The 21300-nt window shown below is 42.4% G+C and overlaps 2 protein-coding genes across 3 annotated transcripts in view; one reads left to right on the forward strand and one right to left on the reverse strand.

Moving 5' to 3' along the window:
* Positions 1–469: 469 nt before the first annotated feature.
* Positions 470–4770, forward strand: cdkn1bb (cyclin dependent kinase inhibitor 1Bb). Its single transcript, XM_084555093.1, has 3 exons — positions 470–1199; positions 1436–1557; positions 2857–4770. Exons 1-2 carry the CDS (start codon positions 758–760, stop codon positions 1543–1545), a joined length of 552 nt encoding a protein of 183 aa, XP_084411219.1. The 5' UTR covers positions 470–757; the 3' UTR covers positions 1546–1557; positions 2857–4770.
* An 11010-nt stretch (positions 4771–15780) lies between these two features.
* The window catches only part of kcnq1.2 (potassium voltage-gated channel, KQT-like subfamily, member 1.2), a 174287-nt gene continuing 168767 nt past the window's right edge, over positions 15781–21300 (reverse strand). For both annotated transcript variants that reach the window (XM_084555080.1, XM_084555079.1), the window contains one exon: positions 15781–17973. In XM_084555080.1, coding sequence (XP_084411206.1) covers positions 17827–17973 — 147 coding nt within the window. In that variant the 3' untranslated portion in view covers positions 15781–17826. The remainder of the gene's footprint in view (positions 17974–21300) is intronic.

Genomic DNA, 21300 nt, shown 5'->3' on the forward strand with positions numbered 1-21300 from the left:
ATTGCTGGTGGAAGTTAACTTTAATAAGGACTGACTGCTGAAAAACAAATGACAGCATTCTGTTCCTTTGGCTTTATTTTATTTTTACTCAAAGGACTTGTTTTCCAGTCATATTTTATTTGCTGCATACAATCAGAAATATATTTATTTGTGTTTACATTAATTTAGTTAAATAAGGAGCAAAGGGTGAAATAAAATCCAGAATCTGCTGATTTACTTTAGCAGTGTGAAGTTTGAAGAAAAACGTTGTGATACCCAAACCTGCTGGATGTGGTAATACCTCTGAAACTAGCTGGTCCACCTTAAGAAAAGTGGGCGGGCCTAAGCGATCTGACCAATGAGCGGCCTGCTTTGCGTTTAAATAGCTCTGGTGTCAATCATGCCCCCCCCCCCCCACCCCCCACCCCGAAGTCAACCTCCCCTTCTCAATCCCAACATCTCTCAATCGCCATATTGGGTACTCAGAGGGTTTGTCTGCAGTTTCTCTTACTACGGGACGAAATTGACAGAGCTGCTTCAGTTCCTGTGCACTTTGTTTTGATGGTCTCCGGAGTCTACCTTCGGCTCCAGAGCAGCGCGGCCGTTGACGTCTCCAGCTCGACGTATGCATGGCATAAATCGTTTTACGCCTGTTAAGGATTTTTCGCAGCGACCAGGAGATACCCGTTGTTTTTTCAAGCGGTGTGTTTTTCTCCCCGTGAAAAACTGGACGCTCCCGGCTGTTTGAAAAATCGTGTCTTTCTTGCCGGGTGGGAAAATGTCAGATGTTCGACTTTCTAATGGGAGCCCGACGCTGGAGCGCACGGACTCCCGGGTGTCGGATCAAACCAAGCCGTCAGCCTGCAGGAACCTCTTCGGGTCGGTGAATCACGACGAGTTAGCGAAGGATTTAAAGGGACAATTGCGGGAGTTGGAGCAGGCTGCCTCAGCCAAGTGGGACTTCGACTTCGCCAATCACAAGCCGCTGCCCAACGGCAGGCTCAAATGGGAATTGGTGGATTTCAAAGACGTCCCGAGTTTCTACACCCGGCAGCCGCGGAGGGAGAAGGGCGTCTGCTCCGCTGGGAATAACAATGTGGATCTAAATGGGAATCATAACTGTGTTGTGGTGGCTCCGAGCGAAGACACCGACAGGTCTGAGGGGCAAATGGAGTGCACGGAGCAGTGCACCGGGCTGAGGAAAAGACCTGCATGTCACGGTACTACCTTGCAACCAAATTACCTTTTAATTTCAGCCGAACGCTTTTGTGAGGATTAATGCAGCATATCCCATTACAGTGCTGGCATTTCACCCCTCAGGATGAAGTGCACCGAAAATATTTTTTTATATTTAAAAAAAAAAAGAAAAGGACCGAACCGCAGAATAACTGATTTTAAATGGGTCGCAGCTTTCCTTCCAGTGTCTTTCATTGACGACAAACTGTGCTTTTTGCAGAGCCCTCGGCCCAAAGTAAGAGGTCACACACAGATGAGGTTAGCTGTCCGAGCCTGAGCCACTCTGCAGAACACACACCCAGAAAGACCAGTCCGAAGAGGCAAACGTGAGGACGGGAGACGGTGAGTCTTTTTAAAATGTGCCTTTTTTTTTTTTAAATGGACTTCTGCACGGCGCGACCACAGTAAGCTGATAGAAAATACAGACCAGCCATTCACAGCTGTGTCCTGTCTCGGAAGGCATGCGTACATTTGACAAAACATTTTTTTATTATCATTTACATCGTATTATTTCTCTATCTTCACGTAGTGTTCAACTTAAACCGCATTAAAGTTTAGGTAAAATATTTTTAAGCGAGTGTTCCGCTTTGACAACCAAGATTTCTTTTATTTTTTTTCGTGCGTGCCCTTCAAAGGTGCTGTCAGCCTGCTCCATTCATTTATTAGGGGTATCAAGAGTACAGGGAGTCCACCGCTGCTTTCACTCGTATTTTTAGCAATCGGATCCGTATCGATACGCTCAAGCGGTCGATACAAGAGGAGCAAGAAGCAGGGAAATAATAACGTGGCCGCGCATTTTCCACCTTTTACTACAGCCGCTGTCTGCCACGGCGACTGAACTGTAAACAACAAGTGCTGAACAACAGTGTAGTAGTAACACGTCAGCAGCCACTGCCCTCAGCACGGAGCAGAGCAGGGACGGGAAGGGGCTGGTCTCTACTCTCAGTGTGTGTGTGTGCAGAGTGTGTGTGCAGAGTGTGTGTGTATGCGCGCGCACACACACTCTGCACGCTAAAGTTACAACACGCACATCTGTCCCTGCCTGCCGGTAGAGAGAGAGAGAGAGAGTGTGTTTGTGCAGAAGAGCCGCGCAGGTCTGAAATTAGACGTGCTTGCTGGCTGTGAAGACGAGTAATAGGCATGCAGTCTGCATTGTAGAGGCAGGAGGTCAACTGTCAAGACTGCATCTTGTCTTTTTAGTGTTTTCTTTTTAATTTGCAGATTTTTATTTTTTTTCCCCAATGCGCCGCTTTTAAGGCACATTTCTGGGGAAGAAAAAGCATTTTTAGCCTACTCTGAAAAACTATCTTGTGCACACGGCCTCTTAAGTATTTGTTTTATTCCTCCTAAAATGTGCATTAGTTGTTAATTTTGCACACAGGAATGAGCAAACAGATCATTTATGCATCTGTGCTTGTCAGTAACTACACAAGATCACGCTCTGGATTTTTTTTTAAAAAAAATTGTGTGTGTGTATAGTTATGCTTATGCACCCCTCTGTCCTTTATATCCAAAGACGCATATTTTGAGTGAATCTGCACAAATACACTCTCAGTTTTATGCAGGACTTGTTGCACAGCTCTGATCATTAGTAACCTTGCAACCTCTTATGTGTTTTTTTTTCTCTCATTTCTCCCACAGAGCTGGAGATGCATTTCCCCTTATTGACATGAGGGGAAAACCTCAGTGTTGGCCTTTTTTTTTTTTTCTCTTTTTTTTTTTTTTTGGAAGATCTACGCAGCACCAGAAACATATCAACTCTCCTGAAGACGGGGGAGGACGCTGTTGAAGCACTGAATAGAAACACTAAAGTTTGTGGCACTCAATTTAAAGTTACTGCCTCTAAAAGCAGTCAATGTAGCAGTGTGCAATTAGGTTTGATTTCCTTTTTTGCTCCTTTATTTTTTACTACCTGTGTGTAAATAAATAAAATATATATATTATATTTCTCTCCATATGTAGCACATAAAAAACATTATGATTTAAAAGCAAATCCTTCTATGTAAGAAAAAAAAATGTGTGAATTTTGATTTGACTTGAAGAATTGCAGTGTAGTTTGATACATGTTTCCAAAATGCTGTTCGTTTTTTTTTTTCTCCGTTTTTTTTTTCCTGGTAGTGTGATGTTGACACGGTCCCTAATTGCTACATTTAAAACAAAATCATGGCTCCTTACAGTTTCTTACCAGTGTGTCTTCACTCCGTCATCTTCCTAACTCAGCAGTGAAGAACGGTACAAATGTAGCTCACCTGTTGTATTTAATTATTATCCCCCCCCCCCCCCCTCCCCCCCCTTCTTTCTGGTCATTGCAGTGTCACCAAGTGCAAGTTCCCCTGTAAGATCTAGTTCCACGGGAAGTCAAACACAGGGCGAAATGTCATAAAGACTTTCTTTAAATCAGCTGATATTTATTTTGTAGTTGAGGTGCTTGTTGGCATCAGTTGAATCCTGGAATATGATCTGTATTTTATTTTTTCTTTCTCTTTCAAGTTCTCCTTTACACTTCAGTCACGTTGTAATGGTGTGTTTGAGTTTTTTTTTTTTATTCCCCCCTGGAGTTGTGAGGTACTCAGATATTGAAGGACAAAGACCATACAAACTGCACAGGTTGTGTTCTCCTTGACTGTAATTCCTATTGTTTCATGAGCCTTTACGCTCTTCATAGAGAGTTTTCTGAAAAAAGAAAAAAAAAAGGGTTGAATGTCCTACAATACCAAATACATGGTTGCTTCAATATGGTTGCCAGCGCTGCCTGTGCTCCTGAATTGACTTCACATTGTATTACTTTGTGATATCTTAGACGTTTGTACTTTTATTTTTTTATTTTTTTTTCATCAACGTTGTTAGCCTGCTGAGGATGCGAGTGTGAGCATCTAAAAGCTTCCCTTTATTTGCCTAAAGTGCGATTTTTATATTCAGCGAGACCCAGGTGCGCCTGGGCGGAGACGGAAAAACAGCTCGTCTCAGAAATGCAGTCACCATGCCTGTGTATTTGTGTAAATCTTTGCAATGTACCTATGTACATAGTTTTGTAAAAACACTGAGAAATTATACTAACTTATTTATGTCAACTTTTTTTTTTATGTAGAATAAAACAAAATGGGTTTTTTTGATTACGGTTATCCAAAGTGGCATTTACTTTATTATAATTGTTTTATTTTGTAAAAGCTTATTTTTGGTAGTTTTTTTTTTTTTATTCTTTTTCTTATCAATAAGGTTGCAAACTGAGCCTGATAAAATATTTGATGTGCATTTTGTTGTGTGGTAAAAATTTGTCGCAATCAATTAAAAGAGAAAATTAAATCATCTGGTTTGTGGTCACTCTTTACACTTTGTGGAAATTCACAGTAACACACACACACACACACACGGTTTAATTTTATATGTTAAATCCTCACAATTTGTTGATTCACTCTAAGAAAACATCTCTAAAAATAGAGCATCAGGAATTTTTATTACTCTTTGAGTGTTTGCAGCAGCTGTGTGAATTTACTTTGGTGCATGGAGGCATCCTGGCACAACACAGGGACGCTCCCTGTATGAATCCACCAGGCTGATGATTGACACTCCTGTCATCCAATCAAAATGAGAAAGGGGAAAGCAGACCACTTGTTGCAGCCAGTAGCATTCAATAATTTATCATGGGAATGGCTTTCATGGAAAAAAAAAAAATGTAAGTACTCCGAGCTCAGAAAACGATCCTCAACTGTAAGCTAAAATACTAGTACTTAAATTATTTTTACTACTTTACTGGCCTCAGGAGCATCAGTAGCATCTATAGTTCTGAGAAAGTGTGTGTGTGGGAGTGTGTGAGAGAAAGTCCACTTCATGTATCTTGTGTGGTGTGTTTTAATTCTGCATCCTTCTTAAATTTGTTCCTGAATTTTTTTTAAAAATATATTTATTTTTTGTAATTTAAAAAAAAAAAATGTGTAAAATGGTAAAACCACACACCATGTGTGTGTGTGTGTGTGTGTTTTTTTTTTTTTTTTTTTGTGCTTTTTATTAAATTATATAATTTCAAATTCTGAAGTACACATTATAATGTATTTATAAAATGTATTTTAAATAAATGTGTATAATTATAATTTTATGCCTAATATTATCCTGTGTGTTAAAATTTAAATATTGAAGGATTTAGGTTTGGTTTAGTGAGCTCATGCGAAAAAATAATAAAAAATTTAAAAAAGTAGATTGCATAAAGTAATAAAATGCAATAATAAAAAATATTAATAATTAAAGCAAGCACACATGTTGGAATGCTACTAGCCACCATAAACCAGCTGGGATTTATAGCTTTGTGTGAATAACCGCGCCCAGTGTTTTAGAGATTTAACAGAAACAACACATTAGTGATTCAGGTATTAAGGGAACACATGACTGTTGCAGAACCTGTCTGTCTTGCTTCTGATACTTCTTTGAAGCAGAAAAAAAAAATGTAATGAATTATTGGAAACACTCTATTGAGCACTTAAATGCTAAAAACTAATTTCTAATATTGTTGTAATTTTAATTTTCTTTTACACACAACATTCTTGTCATTTTGAACAAATTATGTCAGCAGCAGAGCACTAATTCAAATCCACAGATGCTATCTGACCTGGGGTAACTTCGTCACACGTGCCTGTCATGGCGCATCTTCAGCTGTAAAACCCAAATTAAAGCTTTCACTGCGCAGAATTTCCCTGCTTCCTCCTCTTGCCACCAACACAGGAAGACACCTGCAGCAACGTTTTAAAGCCGGGTGGGTGGGGGCTGTGTGTGTATGTGTGTGTATATGTAAGTGTAAGGCGAGGGCTGGGGGTCCAGTCTTGAAGTGTGCAGGTGGGTAACCTCAGCTCAGCCATCCACCCCCACTCTGTGCACGGCCCATTGTCCCAGTGTGTGTGTCTTTGTGTGGAGGGCCATTGTGAGGGGCCGGGGCTGGCCACTGTTGTGTCTGGGGCTTCTCTGTTCAGACAAAGGGCCCGTCTACGAGCCTCCACCCTGCCCAAACAGCCGTCTGACTGACTGACTGACTGACTGACTCGTCATCTGACTGACTTACTAGGTTGCTGACTAACTGACTAAATGGCTGACTGATTGTCTGTTTGGTTGACTGACTGATTGGGTGCAGCGGAGGAAGAAAAAGGGAGCGTTTCAGTCGGTACTCAGTGTACACCAGTGTCACACACTTTGAATAAGATGCATTTAACACTCTATGCAAATGTTTATTTTTTCTTTGAATCATTAAAATGTATTTGCAACTTTGTCTTTGAATGTGTGTATAGTGTAGTATTTTTTGTTGCAGTCATTATTGCTTACAATTAAAAATAATCTATGGGTTTTTGAGAAAATAAAAATAAACTGAGTTGGAAAATAGTGCACATAAGATTTAGTTAAAATGTGAACTTAAAACGCGGCAACAAAGCACAAAGTGAAATGTTTTCGAAAATACATTATATTGCTCGTGTGTGTGCAAGTGTGTGTGTGCGACTGACTGAGAGCACTGCTCATCTGTTCCATAGGTATCACTTTTTAAAAACAGAAATATTTTCAGTTATACACTCAGCACATTTACACCAATGGGTTGAGTCAACAACCTGTAATTATGTGGGGCAACAGGGCATTTTTTATTTCTTCAGGCAATAGTAAATATAATCATCCCACACTGAGGTTATAATTACACACTGGTACAAAAGGTTAAGTTGTTTGTACAAGTCTGACATATGTCAGTTGAAGAATTACATATATAAATATAGTTTGAGCGGCCTTGTCTGTATCATATTGTATTGTTCTGCATTTAGCATGCAAGAGAATATGTGTGATTCTGAGCTGACTCTTTGAAGTGGCTCATCAGAGCAGCTACTGAAGAACAATTGTTTCACAGTGTAAAGCATGCCTCCTTGAACCTATTCAACTGAAAAGCATGCCCCAAAATGACAGCAGATCATCCAAGAGGTCACCGATAGGGTCACGCTCAGGTCACCCTGATGCAACATCATCTCTGCTTGCATAAGAAACACCTATCCAGGCGCAGGAGGAATGTCCCTGAAAGCATTCCTGTAACACTCCATCACAGCCACCCAAACAAAACCACAGCAGACTCGAGGAAATTCCAGTAACCCGGTCAAAGACGGGGAAGGCATCGTCGACCTGTTCCTCTCTGCGACATCTTGCATGTGCCAAGAATTCACACTTCCTTGCTATATCAACAGAAACAGGTTATCTTTTCCTGTTAACCGCCCCAGCACTTAATATAAAGCCACAAGTTCCTCCCCATGTTTCCTGCCCAGGCCACAACCCACGTCATCAAGCTATTCCCCTGGCACCTTAGGCTGTGAATGAGGGGAAAGCAAGTGCCCACAAACAAACACCCGACATCCCTCTCTCTGTGTCTCTCGCCTTCTGTTTTCATGTTTCAACAGCGTGCTTCTAAACAGGCTGCAAAAAGGCCCGATTGCACCCGAATTACTGTATCCTTTTTTTCCTCTTCCATTTCTCTGAGCGTTTGTTTTAGCCTGCCTGGAATGCCCCGAGTGGGTGGGGTTTGGATGTTCTTTTGGACAGCTCAATTGGATTTAGTGAGCCAGGCAGGGGTGTATCAATACAAGGAAACTATTTCATTGAATAGCAGATGCACTGACATCACTTTGGCTCCGCAAATGCTGTGGTGGTGTGACGTGTGAAGTGCATGTGTGTGTGTGAAAGAGAGAGAGAGTCAGGGGATGAGTGACAGGCAGGGGAGGAGAGGTTAAGAGGTTAGAGACGCTGCAGAGCACTGAATGACAGATGTGCATCTGTGGTACGGTTTTGAAGGAAAGAAAGGCAGGGGAGTAGGGGTAATGCTCATTACAGCGGCACACCTGCAGCCTATCAAAGAGCCTTTATCTTTTATCAATCCAAATCTGCTCAAGCACGCAGCATGAGACGTGCAGAACAAGCAGGCCGTGCTGCACGCTCACACTGACTCTCTCTCTCTCTCTCTCCTGACCAGTGGATGGTACCTGGCCCAGTAATCCTGTCAGGAATGCTCAGGGATGCGTTTAGATGCATTTGGCTGAGAAGTAGAGGCAGAGCTTCCAACTGAAACATCTGTGCAGAGCAGATAGGCAGGACTTAGTTTGCAGGAATGCCTTCTTTCTGTAAATGTAATAAATAAGTACCTTTATTTAGGGAACAGAAGAGAATAGCATTGCATTACCTCTCTATGAATATCCATGAAGCTCTTATGCATTATTATCACATTATATAATATTGTGCATATTATTGTATAAAGAATAGAGGATACTATTCTGTGCAGTATTCTGTGTAAATTGTATTTGCTGTGAAATTATTTACGTCTTTTTGTCTGTGGTCACACTACACCATAAACATTTGCTGTGCACAACAAGAACTGGGTACTGGCCTTAACGCTGCCTGTTTAAATAAACAATTAGTGTGTTACCATTTTTATTGTTCATTAATATTAAATAACCATAATCATGTAGGTATACTGATGTTTTAATGACTACCTACTGATGCCTATCAAGTGACTTTGCGGTGGAAATTACAAACACGTACAGCACACCAGATGAGGCTTCTGCAGTTGTTCATGTTTCTCTGTACTTATACGTTTCAAATAAACACATAAAAAAATTAAACCAGCATGTCGTCAATTATATTTGCATGTATATGATTATTTATAGTATGAATTAGCCTGTCAAATGTATCATGACTGAAGTGATACAAAACTGACAAAAGCAAAACATTCTTGCACACTAACAATTCAATTAATTAAAGTAGTGAAGTTATCTGTAATAAAAAAAAATAAAAAACTGTTGACTGAACAATAAATTGATCTGTCATTTTCATACATTTGACTTGTGTTGACACATGACCGTAAATTAATTTAGAAACTTTAACACACACACACACACACCCACACACACATATGCACACAGTCAGTTATTTCTATGACGTCCATGGTGGCTGGGTCATAGGGATCTTCTGGATCATCCTCTAGGAGTGGGCGTCATAAAGGAAGAGGGCCATCTTGCAGTGGATCAACACCAAACATAAGTGGAAGTCATGGTAAACATTAAATAAATAGAAAATGTTCATTTTAATAAATACCACTGCTGTTCTGGCCGGCCTAACACTGTTGTACTGCTCTGTGAGTCATGGTGACCTCTCATTCTGTCATTTCCTTATTTATGTTTGTGTGTGTACATATATTCATTTATTACCACTTATCCTTGGAGTAGTACATAGTAATAATATGCTGTAGCCGTATTGTTACTACTGATACCACCTCTCAGTGTTACACTATTATGGTGTCTTTTCCCACTGTGATTATTCTACAAAATTATTTAGTATTGTGAATATTACCATTATTACCATATTCTTTATGATTATAGTAGTTGTGATTATTGCTATTATTAATATTAGAATAAAATGCTCCAAAAACAGCAAATTATGTAATTTACTAGAAGTTGTACACAACCACACATATGCCAAACACTATCACTTGCAAAATTTCCTGCCCTTAGTTCAAATTGTGAACAAAAACTCACTTGCCAGTTCATTAGGTACACAAGTGAAAACAAGTGTATTCTAACGTATCTGATCTAAATCCACCTTCATGACTGCTTTAACGTTCAGTTCATGTTGAAACAGCTTTAAAGAGGCGGTGATTCAACTGGATGATCATTCTGAAGGATGTACTTTGTGGCACTGTTAAACTGGATTGAATTAAACACTGAGGTGTTTCTGTTATTCAGCCTAGCATGCTGACTAAAGCTGGGGTGTCAGAACTGTTGAAACATGTGTCAGTGCTACACAATATTTTCAAATTCAATAGCCCTACAAACCACAGCCTCCAAAATGAAAACACAGTCGAATCAACAGTTCTCTCGGTTATTTTAACCAAATGCTGAGTATCATAACCTTCACGAGGCTGAGATTTAGAGCAGCACTGTTTTATTTAGATGAAATGGTTTTCACCGGTGTACCTAATGGACTGGCAAGTGTGTGTAAACTAGCAGAGGAGCCTTTCCTCACAGACAATGATGACAGCATGGGCGTGTTAGTGCGTGATGTGAATTTGATGTGACACTGAATTTTTCCATATGATGCAATTTTGTGTAACATTTGCAGCAGCGTATGTGGCAACGATTCCAGTCAATCAAAATACATCTTACAACACTGACCACAGTATACATCAAATTACATCCCATCCACTATAATGTCTAAACCAATGTCAAGAGAACGCTGTTAGTTGACACATTATTACACAGCATGGAAAACTGTCTTCAGCGTTGTCTTGGATCGGCACCAGAAACGCGTCGACTTTCCACTTTTTCACGAGCAATAAAGCGGCCCACATTTCATATGACTATACCCAGACTTCTTTCTGACTTTCTTTTCTTTTCTTTTCTTTTTTCCCTGTCCTGCTTCTGCTGCCCTCATCAGGAGGCTCGTGGGGCCTCTGCGCCGCACGGCCCTCAGCTCTGGTGTTGAAAAGATTCCTGCCGTAAGAATGAGTGAACATGTTCTTTAATGCAGGCCTTGATGAGAAAAGCAGACTCTTCACCATATGAAACCTACCTCTGCTTTTTTGGACGGCTAGTGGATGTGGTCCGCTGGCAGCCCAAAATTCAATTTTTCACTCTGTTTTCAATTTTCACTCACTGCAAATTACGGCGTTGCTGTTTGGGGGATTTTCAGCTGTGCAAGCTCAACAGAGAGGAGGCAGGTATAAACTAAATATTTATGCACTTATCAGCTTTACACGCAGAGAGCAAATGACTTTCCTGCTTCTGTCAGTTTTTTTTTTAACTGTAACTGACAGACTAGATAGAGGTTGATTGGGATTTGATAGTGGTTGAGAGGTGGGGAGAAATCTGTGTCCTCCTTATCTCGTCATCGTGCCTGCAACCTCATTCTTCATGAGTTATTTCGGAGAATTTGTGTTTGCACGCAATAGTGAAACTGTAATGCACAGAACTCCTTGGGCAGGTTTTTCAAGTAATCCTTGTGTTCGTGGTATATTCTCACTTCCCCTTTCGGATTAAAAATACTTTCCAAATGCTAAACATTACACAAGACTGACGTTCAGCGCTCACACACTGTATCACTTCTGTGTTGTTTCACAGTAACAGCCCCCTCCTTTCTCTCTTACAGTAGCTGCGTGGTGCAGCTGTCCACCATGCCTGACATTCTGCCTCGGCTGGCCAAACCCCATCGTACCACTGAAGTCCTTCCAGTTTCTGGCCAGGAATTCTCTCCCTGTCTGGGGGAAAAGTCCCCAATAACATGACCTATATAGTCAGCCCCCAGCCAGCCTTTCTTTTTCCCCCCTCTTCCACAACTCGTACCCCCTCCTCAAAGTGTGCCTGGACCTCTGTGCCGTTGCAACGCATTAGCAGCAGTCAGACTTGCCATACCCAACCCTGGGCGGGGTGTCAGTGACTGGCTGGACCCAGGACGTGAGACCGAGCAGATCTCTGGATCCAAATACGGCCAGTTTGTGGTGCTGTTGTTGGCTGCTGCGTTCGCCTCTGGCCACAGCAAACCACAAGACATATGGTTGAGGGAAATCTCATAATGTCAAAGGTTACAGGGGGTGGATCTAACCTCTTGGCCTTTGGTTGATTTATTATCCCATGGGGTGATGTCACCCTGCTTGGACCAAACAGAGAAGGGGTCAAAGGGCGTACTGTATCTGTCGCTGTTGTGTGAGGCCGCACAGGAAAATGATTTTCTGGGATAGGGATAAAGAGGGACCAGAAAAACCAGGCTAAATGAATGTGGGACCAGTTAGGACCAGGAACTTTAACGCTCCCAACACAAGGAAACTATGCAAATGCCTGAAGGTGGAGTCAGTAACTCCTGAGAAAGACGGTTAATATTTGAAGTCAACGGCCAAACAAACACACCCATCCTCCTTCAGAAGACTAATACACTAATAACACAGCAATACGTGTAACCTACATTAGCTTGCTTCCGGTCCTGCTGCAAAGCTAACACACAGTAACACGGAACACCGTGTACGACGGTCCCACGTCGAAAACGGTTAGCTAATGGACTGTGAATAGATACTCCCTGAATTTAACAAAAAGTCTATTAGATTAAAATGGCTTACTCCACCCTACATTTTCAAGTACGCAACACAAAGCTGTGTCTTTTCAACCTTGACCTTGTTCATACCTAACTGCCTACTCACCGTAATCATAAAAACAGGTGTAAATCTTTTTTCTTTATTCAAGAATAACACAGTAAAACAAACAGAGAAACTCCATTTCAGTTCTGTATGAGTTGAGATTTTCATTGGTAGCAAGTTCACATGTTAATCTAATAGAATACCAGGTGTGTGTGTGTTCGTGGGCGTATTGGGTGTTCTGTGATAACTGGACTTAGCCACCCAGAATAAACCGTTGCAGTCTATTTTATACTCAAAGACCAAAAATGGGAATGTGATATATTGTGTGGCGAAGAGAGGTGGGGGAGGGTAAGGCGCCTCAACAACTGTCTTCCAGGCAACTGCTAGCCTCAGTTATTTAGGGACAACTCCTGACAGAGTGGCTGGCATCAGCTGCTGCCGACATTGTTTGTCACAATCCTGGAAGATACACTACAAACACACACGCATGCACATGCACACACACCTGTTGACACATATCTGCTTTCATATAGCACTGCTGGGCCTCCGCATGCCTGGGCCTCTCCAGACAGGTGGCCTCCGAGCACCCCCCGCGGTGGGCAGGCACAGCCGCACGCTGCCTGACGGCTACCACCCACTCGCCAGCCACTGCCTCTCAGCTGAGCCTGTTTGTACAAACACAGGGTCAGGATGTGAGCCGCCGGCTGCATGGTCTGCTGGCAAAAAAGAAATATAACAGCACTCCACCTGCCTCGCACGGCTTTGTTCACCTCGCAGCAAAGCTCTTGACGCATCACTTCATGTTTTAAACTGTTTCATGTCAAAATGGCAGTCATTACTAAGAACTACTGTTCTCTTAATAATACTTACCACATGAAATCAGCTTTCATGTTTAAGTGTTTTTGTACTATACTTATGTCTTGTATTATAAATCAACTACACTGCACAGAAAAAAAAGTTTTGTAGGTCTAGTAATGGTATAGAATTGAGCATTTTCCGCACTTGAGGGCGTGTATTCATTCATTTTGTATAATTTTCAGGTCCCTCCCAACCCCCTTCTGTCTTTCACCATCAACACATTTGGCTCCAGCTCTTGTCTGGAACATGACAAAGTTGACAGTTTCTCTCTAAACATCAGTAACTCTGCTCTAATTCCCTCCCTTCAGGTTAATAGTCTGGGTGTCATCTTTATCTCTAGAAGCCCACATCAACAACATCACTACCATCCCTAGAAGAGAACACCACCGCCATACTTGTCCACGCCCTCGTCACCTCACGCTTTGACTACTGTAACTCCGTTCTCTTTGGCTTACCCTCCAAATGTCTGCACAAACCTCAGCTGGTCCAAGACACTGCAACCCATATCATCACCCTCAACAGACCACATCTCTCCAGTTCTTCAGCAGCTCCACCGGATTCCAATAAAATCCTGTATTGAGTAGAAGATCCTGCTACTTACCTTTAAGACACCTTCACAACCAAGCTCCATCATATCCGTCTGAACTTCTCCAATTATACTCACCCTCCCATACTCTCAGATCCTCCTCTGTAACTGAACTTACTGCACCACCCGTCCCACCGTCCACCGTGGGTTTTAGAGCATTCAGTCGCCCAGCTCCACGTCTTTGGAACACTCTCCAACCTGGCATCCAAAACATAGACTCTATGGCAACCTTTAAATCCAAACTCATCTTTTTTAAATAGCTTACTCCGTTAACCCGCTTTCCCTTTTATTTCATTCTATATAATTTTTTAAATATGCTTTTCTTATCATGTTTTATGCAATGCTGTCTTTTTGTAAGGTGAGGTTGAGTGTTCTGAAAGGTGTCTACAAAAAAAATTTAACATTATTATTATTTTGTGTGGCCTCACTTCAGATCTGATTTGTCAGCAAAATCTGCGTAGGTGATGACAGTGATAAGGAGACTTTGTAAAACGAAAGCTCTCCTCCTGGTTCTCCATGTTGAGATAGTTTCTAGCTTCCCTAGTTAAAAAAAACACCGGTGGAGCTGACACAGAATGTGGGGCAGTGCCTGCTCAGGCGTTTTTACAGGAAGCATTTTGAAATGAATAGAAAGACAGTATCCCAGGTCTTCTGGTGGACCCCACGAAACCTTATTTGGGAAAGTTTATAGTAATGAATGGCAAGACAAAGATCTAGATCTAGACGCCTCTCCGCGATTAAGGGGGACCGAAGAGTCAGGTGATTTTTGTCTGTGTGTTCATCTCTGTGACTTAACGTCTGGCATATCACACATAAACATTTGATCCATTATTAGGACATCAGTCATCGGAGGAGCTTTAAGTGACTTCAGTAAACAGTAACCAGATACATTAGAGGCCCAAAGCAAAAATAAAGGTGCACATGCAACTAGTGAGGAAAGTAAAGAAACAAGTTGGGGATACACATTTTATTGGATGGATCAAAGTCCTAAAACGTCATGTTGTTCTTTTAATTATTTTGCCATTTAGTCGGCTTATTGATTTCATAATTTTATATGTAAGATGCACACGCCTCACAATAAAGTCTGTTTTGTGTGATTTTGTCTGTGTTGTACTGAGCTACTTTCAGGAGCACAATGATGTTCTGTTCTACGACGAGTGTCGCTAAGATGCCAGGATCAAAGAGGACGTGGACGATCGATAAAGCTCAGAGAGTCTAGCCTTTCATGCTCCTGCCCGAGTTGTTCCTCCTCTGCACAGACTCTGGGACGGCCAGCTCTCACTGTCCAGCATCTGTGACAGTGTGCCCCTTATGTTCTCCTTTCAAACGCTTCCTCAGATCCTCTTTTAGGTTGTGCTCCTGTGTACTTCTGAGATCAAACTGTCTTTTGAAGTGGGAGTCTCTCTCTTCTCTCTGTCTGGTCTTGAGATGAAAGAGGAGCACGGTGGAGACACAGAGCAGCCGCTGCAGACAGAGCTGGCCATGGGGTCTCTCTCTTTCTTTCTCCTCTTCCCTCTCTCTCTCTCTCTCCCTCCCTGCCAAAATCCCCTAGCAGAGATAGAAACCAAAGGAGGACAAAAGGCAACAGAGCACTGCAGTTCATAGTCCCTCTGGCTAATTGAAAATGCCTTTGCTCTAGCTTCTTCCGCTCATCCCCAGCTCACTTATACTCCTGCTGTCCTCCTCCCGACTCTCCTCCTTCGCTCTCTCACACCCCTGGCCCTGCCCCAGCACGACCCTCCCTCCTTCCACTCCCCTCTCTATCTCTCCCGACGCGGGGCCCTGCTGATCTTGGGACATCCCCAGTATTTTTTGGCTTTTGAAAACAAATATAATTGAGTGGTAACACGAGACGTATTCTCTTTTCCTCCGCATGCCTCGCTCAATGGGTTATGGAATATTGAAGTTCAAAGTAGACGGACGTGTTATGATTTTTCTTTCTCCTCCTCTTTCGTGGTGATTTCAGTGTGAAAGGAATTTAGCGAAATGAGGAGTAGATTTTGTTTGGACGAAAAACCCCGGCCCGTGACTTACCTTGACCCGGCCCGGGCTCCACATTTGAACAAATGGCTCCAATAAATTACAAGACAGGTTTCACCCTCCAACGAAAGCAAATTATGGAATACATGAGCTGGTAATCAAATTTCTCCCAAACCAAGAGAGCAAGGCAGAGCATAATGAAATGGATTTATTATTTAATTATTTACAGCAGAGTTACAGTGCAGAGGGTGTGTGTGTGAATATCATTACCATTTCCATCCGTTTAGACAGCTCCGTCTTTAACACCACTCCAACAAGCAGACATGTAGTATTCCAGGTTGATCACATTATAATAAATACAGTACAATAAGGCAATCTTTCTATTTACAACTCTTACAAAACTGTACAGGAGAGACAGATGGGCAGATATGTATCAGAGTGCCTTTAAATACAACCATTTTATTTAATAGAAGATAAATAACAGCTAATATTTAACCACTGCAAAAATACGAAAATATACACTAGTGCAGAGAAAAAGCCTCTTCTCTTTCCGCTTCAGTTGTTCAGCCCTCTTTGGTGTGTGCATCCGTCTTTTTAGGAATGTGCATGCTATAATTATGGGAGGCCTTTCATACAAAAGCTAGCTGAGTTATTTTCTATTTTCTACTTCTTACGTGTCTCAGCGCCCTGTCAGATAAATACTACGAGCACGGAGACAAAGCGAGAGCATTGTCTCTTTCTGTCAGATGTCTGCTCTCAGTAGTAGCCGAGCGTTTCCAAATCTTTCACGCAGCATTAGCGAGCCTGTTCCTCAAAGCTTACAGTTTAAATTCTGAACATTTTCCAGTGTTTCTTTTCATTAGTCGCTCGCAGTCAGTAATCTCCCCTTACCAGGAATTCAGCACTTAATTAGCTCAGGAGAGAAAAAATAATCAGAGCTCTAATGGGGCAAATTTATTTTAAATTGAATGCAGCAGCGTGAGCCAACTGACGAGGGTAACAGAAGATATTAAGCAGAAGTCCCGGTGGCGGTGTGAGTAGTGGTCCCGCTGAAAGTGTTTGAGATTGATAACCATATGAAAACTCAGAGTGAAAACCTCAAGCAAACACAGAGCCTTGTGCCATAACTTCAGACTGCAGTAACACGGCACCGGGTCCTGTTTGGCTATTTTTATTAGCTCAAGCGTAGCTGTAAATCAGCACTATGTTAGACACCCAACCCAGGCAAGAAACACTTCTTTAGTTCCACTTCTTTTACTCCGGCCTTCCGGCGCTCAATGCAGGGCAAAGTCAACAGATAATCTGCACTTTCCTCCTCGTGTTATTCGATCACTACCAACAAACACCCGCTGCAGACGAAATACAGTTAAATTGATGGATATGTGTCTATGGAAATAACCCTGTTTTGTAGTGGGTGTGGACGCTGCCAAGATAATCAGACGGGTTTGAGGAATGCCTCTGCCATGGCTGGACCTTCAGTTTTTCTCGACGTCTTTGGGGAACTTGAGTGCTTTGATTGCATTATGACTTCATTATGGGGTTAGTTAGCTTTGGAATAATATTTGGAGTAGAGGAACGCCGCTCGGTGACGGGCCGCATATAAATGAACATGGCAGAGTAGTAGTGATTATGAGGCTAATGTGGTGAAATAAATACATGCAGCGTGTCACTGCTTGAACAATTGAAAGACTGAGGGCCAAAGGGCCAATAGTACCAGTGTAGAAGAGAAAGCTACATTGAGATAACACACACACACAAAACAAGACAGGGTCCCATAAAGGGCCAACAGTCATCTGAAGGAAGAGGTCAGTCTTACTCTTAGTGGTTGTTTTGTCTTCATGTCCCTGATGAGTGTCAAGTGGACAATTAAATGTTGTTCTTTTCTCAGGGGTCAAAGGTCAATTAGAAAACGGAAAGGAAGGAGGGGGTTCTGGAAGACTGAGTCCCGTGATTGTTTGCAAGCTTCCCCCTACATAGGAGGCCTTGCCGTTTATGTGAGCTCCTGCTCCTTTGATTGTCCTTTGGTGAGGACATCATCATACCTAATGTGAACCCCTCTGTGACATCAGGGGCCCTCGTCAATGCTAGCACCCACGCATTTCTGGATGGTCACCCTGCGGATGGAGGGTTTGGACGTCAGCTCCGGTTTGGGTGGAAACTGCTCCAGCAGGATCCGTAGGACTGAGTCCATTTTCTGGTCCATCTGTTGGACCTGCATTTAACACAATGACACAAGACAAACAGGTTAGGCCAGCTGAATACCTCTGGGATAAACGCATTCAGCATAAGTACAGTGTAGACCTGCGTTAAGAGAGAAACAGAGAACGCCAGCGTGCTTGTGTTTGTTTTTGATATCCATCTGCCTCTTTAATATAGTTGTCCTCTCAATGACAGAGTAGCGCGAGATATAATGACATGTCTGTCCGCCAGTTGCCGTCTACCTGTGAAAGCCACTCATTACAAAAGCTGTTGAGCTGTATGATCCCTGACTGGAAAGACACGTACACACACAACACAGACATTTAGGCCACACTGTTTACATGCTCTCTCAACTGTAAACACAGGTGTGTCACCCAAAAGAGGCATCTCAGACAGGGCGCAGTCCTCTAACCATGGTGTGAATACAGATAAATGTCTCTACCTGAGTCACATAAATAAACAGCTCTCAGACTGCCTGGTGACATGCAAATGCAGTGACCATGTACACGCGCGTGCGCCGTACACACCCTGATGTACAGACACAAGATGAAGGTGCCGACCGCACTCCACACAGCTTTGTAACTTCAAAGGGATTTTCTCCATCTTCGCAGCCTTGGCCGTGGTTTTACCTCTGTGCTTATCAAACCATCACTCCGAAAAAACTACTTAAAGACTTGCGCGCACAAACCAATATCCTCTGATGGCTCCAATGGCTTCAAGAAACTGCCGAAAATGATAAAGGTGGCGCTCCGTAAATCAAAGCCTAAACAGCAAAGCACATCAAAGAGCCATAACATCTCACGCACCAGACAGATTCAGACTCCTGTCTCTAGCAGACACTGATAGCAAGCAACTCTGGCCCGACTGCAGTATTTCTGGCAGGGCACAGTTAGATAGTTAACATCAGCGGCATTTTCATAGGCTCTAGGGTATGGGCCTTCTTTCTTCCCATCTTTTACTGAGTGCGCCTGATGGCCGGGACATTTTTATGGCAGAGCGGGACATTTAGCAGCTATTATTGTTGTTGAAATATGAGCCACAATAGGAAGCATAAATCTCAAATAACACAGCGGGCCACAGCAAAGAATGGAATCACATCACAGCACGCCAGTGATCATAACTCATAAACAACTGTGCATTGTCAAACATTACAGTCGAGACAAATACATTTGTTGACTTTTTTTTTTTTTAATGTTTCTGTTTGAAGGTTTTAAATGAGTCAAGTCTCTATATGTCTGTTCTTCAAAAACTAGAGAGAAAAACAGTTTGTACGTCTAAGATTATAGAGTTATTAAGTTAACTTCAGGTCACGTGTTATGTGATATCGGCTGCGGGGGGTTGCTCTGTAGCATGTTGCTCATATTGCTCAGTGTGATGGATCAACAATAAGTTCATTTTGACATTTTCTGCTGAAGTCCGCTGATATTTCACCATCCACAGTACTTTCCTCTGAGACTGTGCTTTGACCCAAATAGTTGTGCTAAGTAGACGAAGCACGCGCTGGGCCCGGATGAAGCTTAAAGAATAATAGGGTATCATAAACATGTCGGGCAGTAATCTACAGACTTATCAACATTCTCGTTAGGGCTTAAAATGGATCAGGAATTCCTCCTGCTGTGTGCCTTCAAGGAGCGGCCCGGGAGGCCCATAGAGAGACATGAAAAACATAATGAGACAGGCGTGTTGCAAACACAGGAGACTTATTTATCGCCCCTGACTGCGTGTAAGTGTGGGATGTGGGTGAACGACGCAACAGTGAGACGGGGGGGATTGTGAAAATGCAGTATGTACGAATGCGTCACAGTTGGTCGTCGGCTTGTGTGTTGAAAGAGAGCACCTTCTTGCATTTCCTTGCGTTTCCAAATCTGGATGTGTGCGAGAGTGGAGCTAATTTTTAGTTTTTGGTTGTGTGTTTGTGTGTGTAATATGATTAGTTAATATCATTTGGCTCAACTCACGTAAAGTCATTGCTGAGGTTGCATTTTTTTTTACTGCCTGATGTGTAAATGTCCTGTTATATGATCCTACAGTCAGTGTCATTTCAGTGCTAGTTTACTTCCTCCTGTGTTTGACATAGACTACTGTATGTTGTCATCATTTGTAAGACGCTTCCTTTTTGCTGTATTCTTACAACAAATACAAAAGCAAGTCTGACCTTTAGTATGCTGACACACTGTATATAAAATGTCAGTTTAATATAGTTCACTTATAAGATTGCATTTACAGTTAGCTGAAGTTCTTTATAATGAAAGTGAGTAGGACTGCGATCACCGCTGCTGTGTCACACAAACACATGTGATCCAGGGACAGGTGATGCTCCAGCTGTCCCCGACCCTCCCTCCGAGCGTAGACAACACATGGGACAGTCACAACAGTCACAAACCTGACCCCTCAGTAGCAGGAGTTTCCCTAGAGCCTGATGAGGTCCCTCTGACTGCAGCGGAGTCAGCGCAGGGAAACAGAGAGCGAGTGTGTTCAAGCGCTGTCACTTTATGGGAACCAAGCTTTTCACTTCTGCTGGTTAAAGATTTTTAAAAGAAAAGAACATTTTCTGTGGGATGTTTGCTTGTTTTTATTTCTGAAAGTGAGGAAAAAATGTGAACTGAACCTAATTTGAATTTATTTTGAAAGGACGTACTTCCCTAAACGCAGCCAGGTCACTGCATAACAACTGTTTTTGAATTGCTAGTCTTATCCACCTGATAGGTCAAAATCACAGACTGTTTAGCATTATTATCTAAAAACTGCAAAACATTAAATAGCTGCAATCGGGCTGTGGAGATACAAAGGTTCGCTGAATTTCATTCAAGAAAGCTTTAACAAACAAGATAGATACACTATCTACAGTACGTTTGATCTTTGACCAAAACTTCATCTACTTCCAGTTATTATGGTGACTGGTGGAAACATGAAGTATGGGGACAGTGGTGGGGAGGACATTGAGCTCCTGTTCACACAGGAACACCCTTCCTGAGCTACCTTCCTGCCCTCCCCTGGGACTGTCTGTCTGTTATCTGGTACACTACAACAAACAGAGGCGTTCACATCGACAAACAAACACGCATGCTTGTTTGTGCTAGCCCGCTTGTCACCTAGCACATAACAAACAAACACAGAGCAAACCACGTTCATGTCAGGACAATAACAGAGAGCAGAGCCATCATGTCACCAGCCTGACAGGCTGTAAAATAAGTTTAGTAGCTGGCGTGGTGAAATTCTGTTTCTCAGAATAGATAGCACGGATTTTCCCATGTGATTACATTAAGTGTCTACACACAAACCTAATTCACGATAAGATGAACTAACAGCTTTATTACTGCCAAAGGGCACACTTTCTTAG

This window comes from Chelon labrosus (genome assembly GCF_963514085.1).
Source record: "Chelon labrosus genome assembly, chromosome: 11".
Classification (NCBI taxonomy): Eukaryota; Metazoa; Chordata; class Actinopteri; order Mugiliformes; family Mugilidae; genus Chelon; species Chelon labrosus.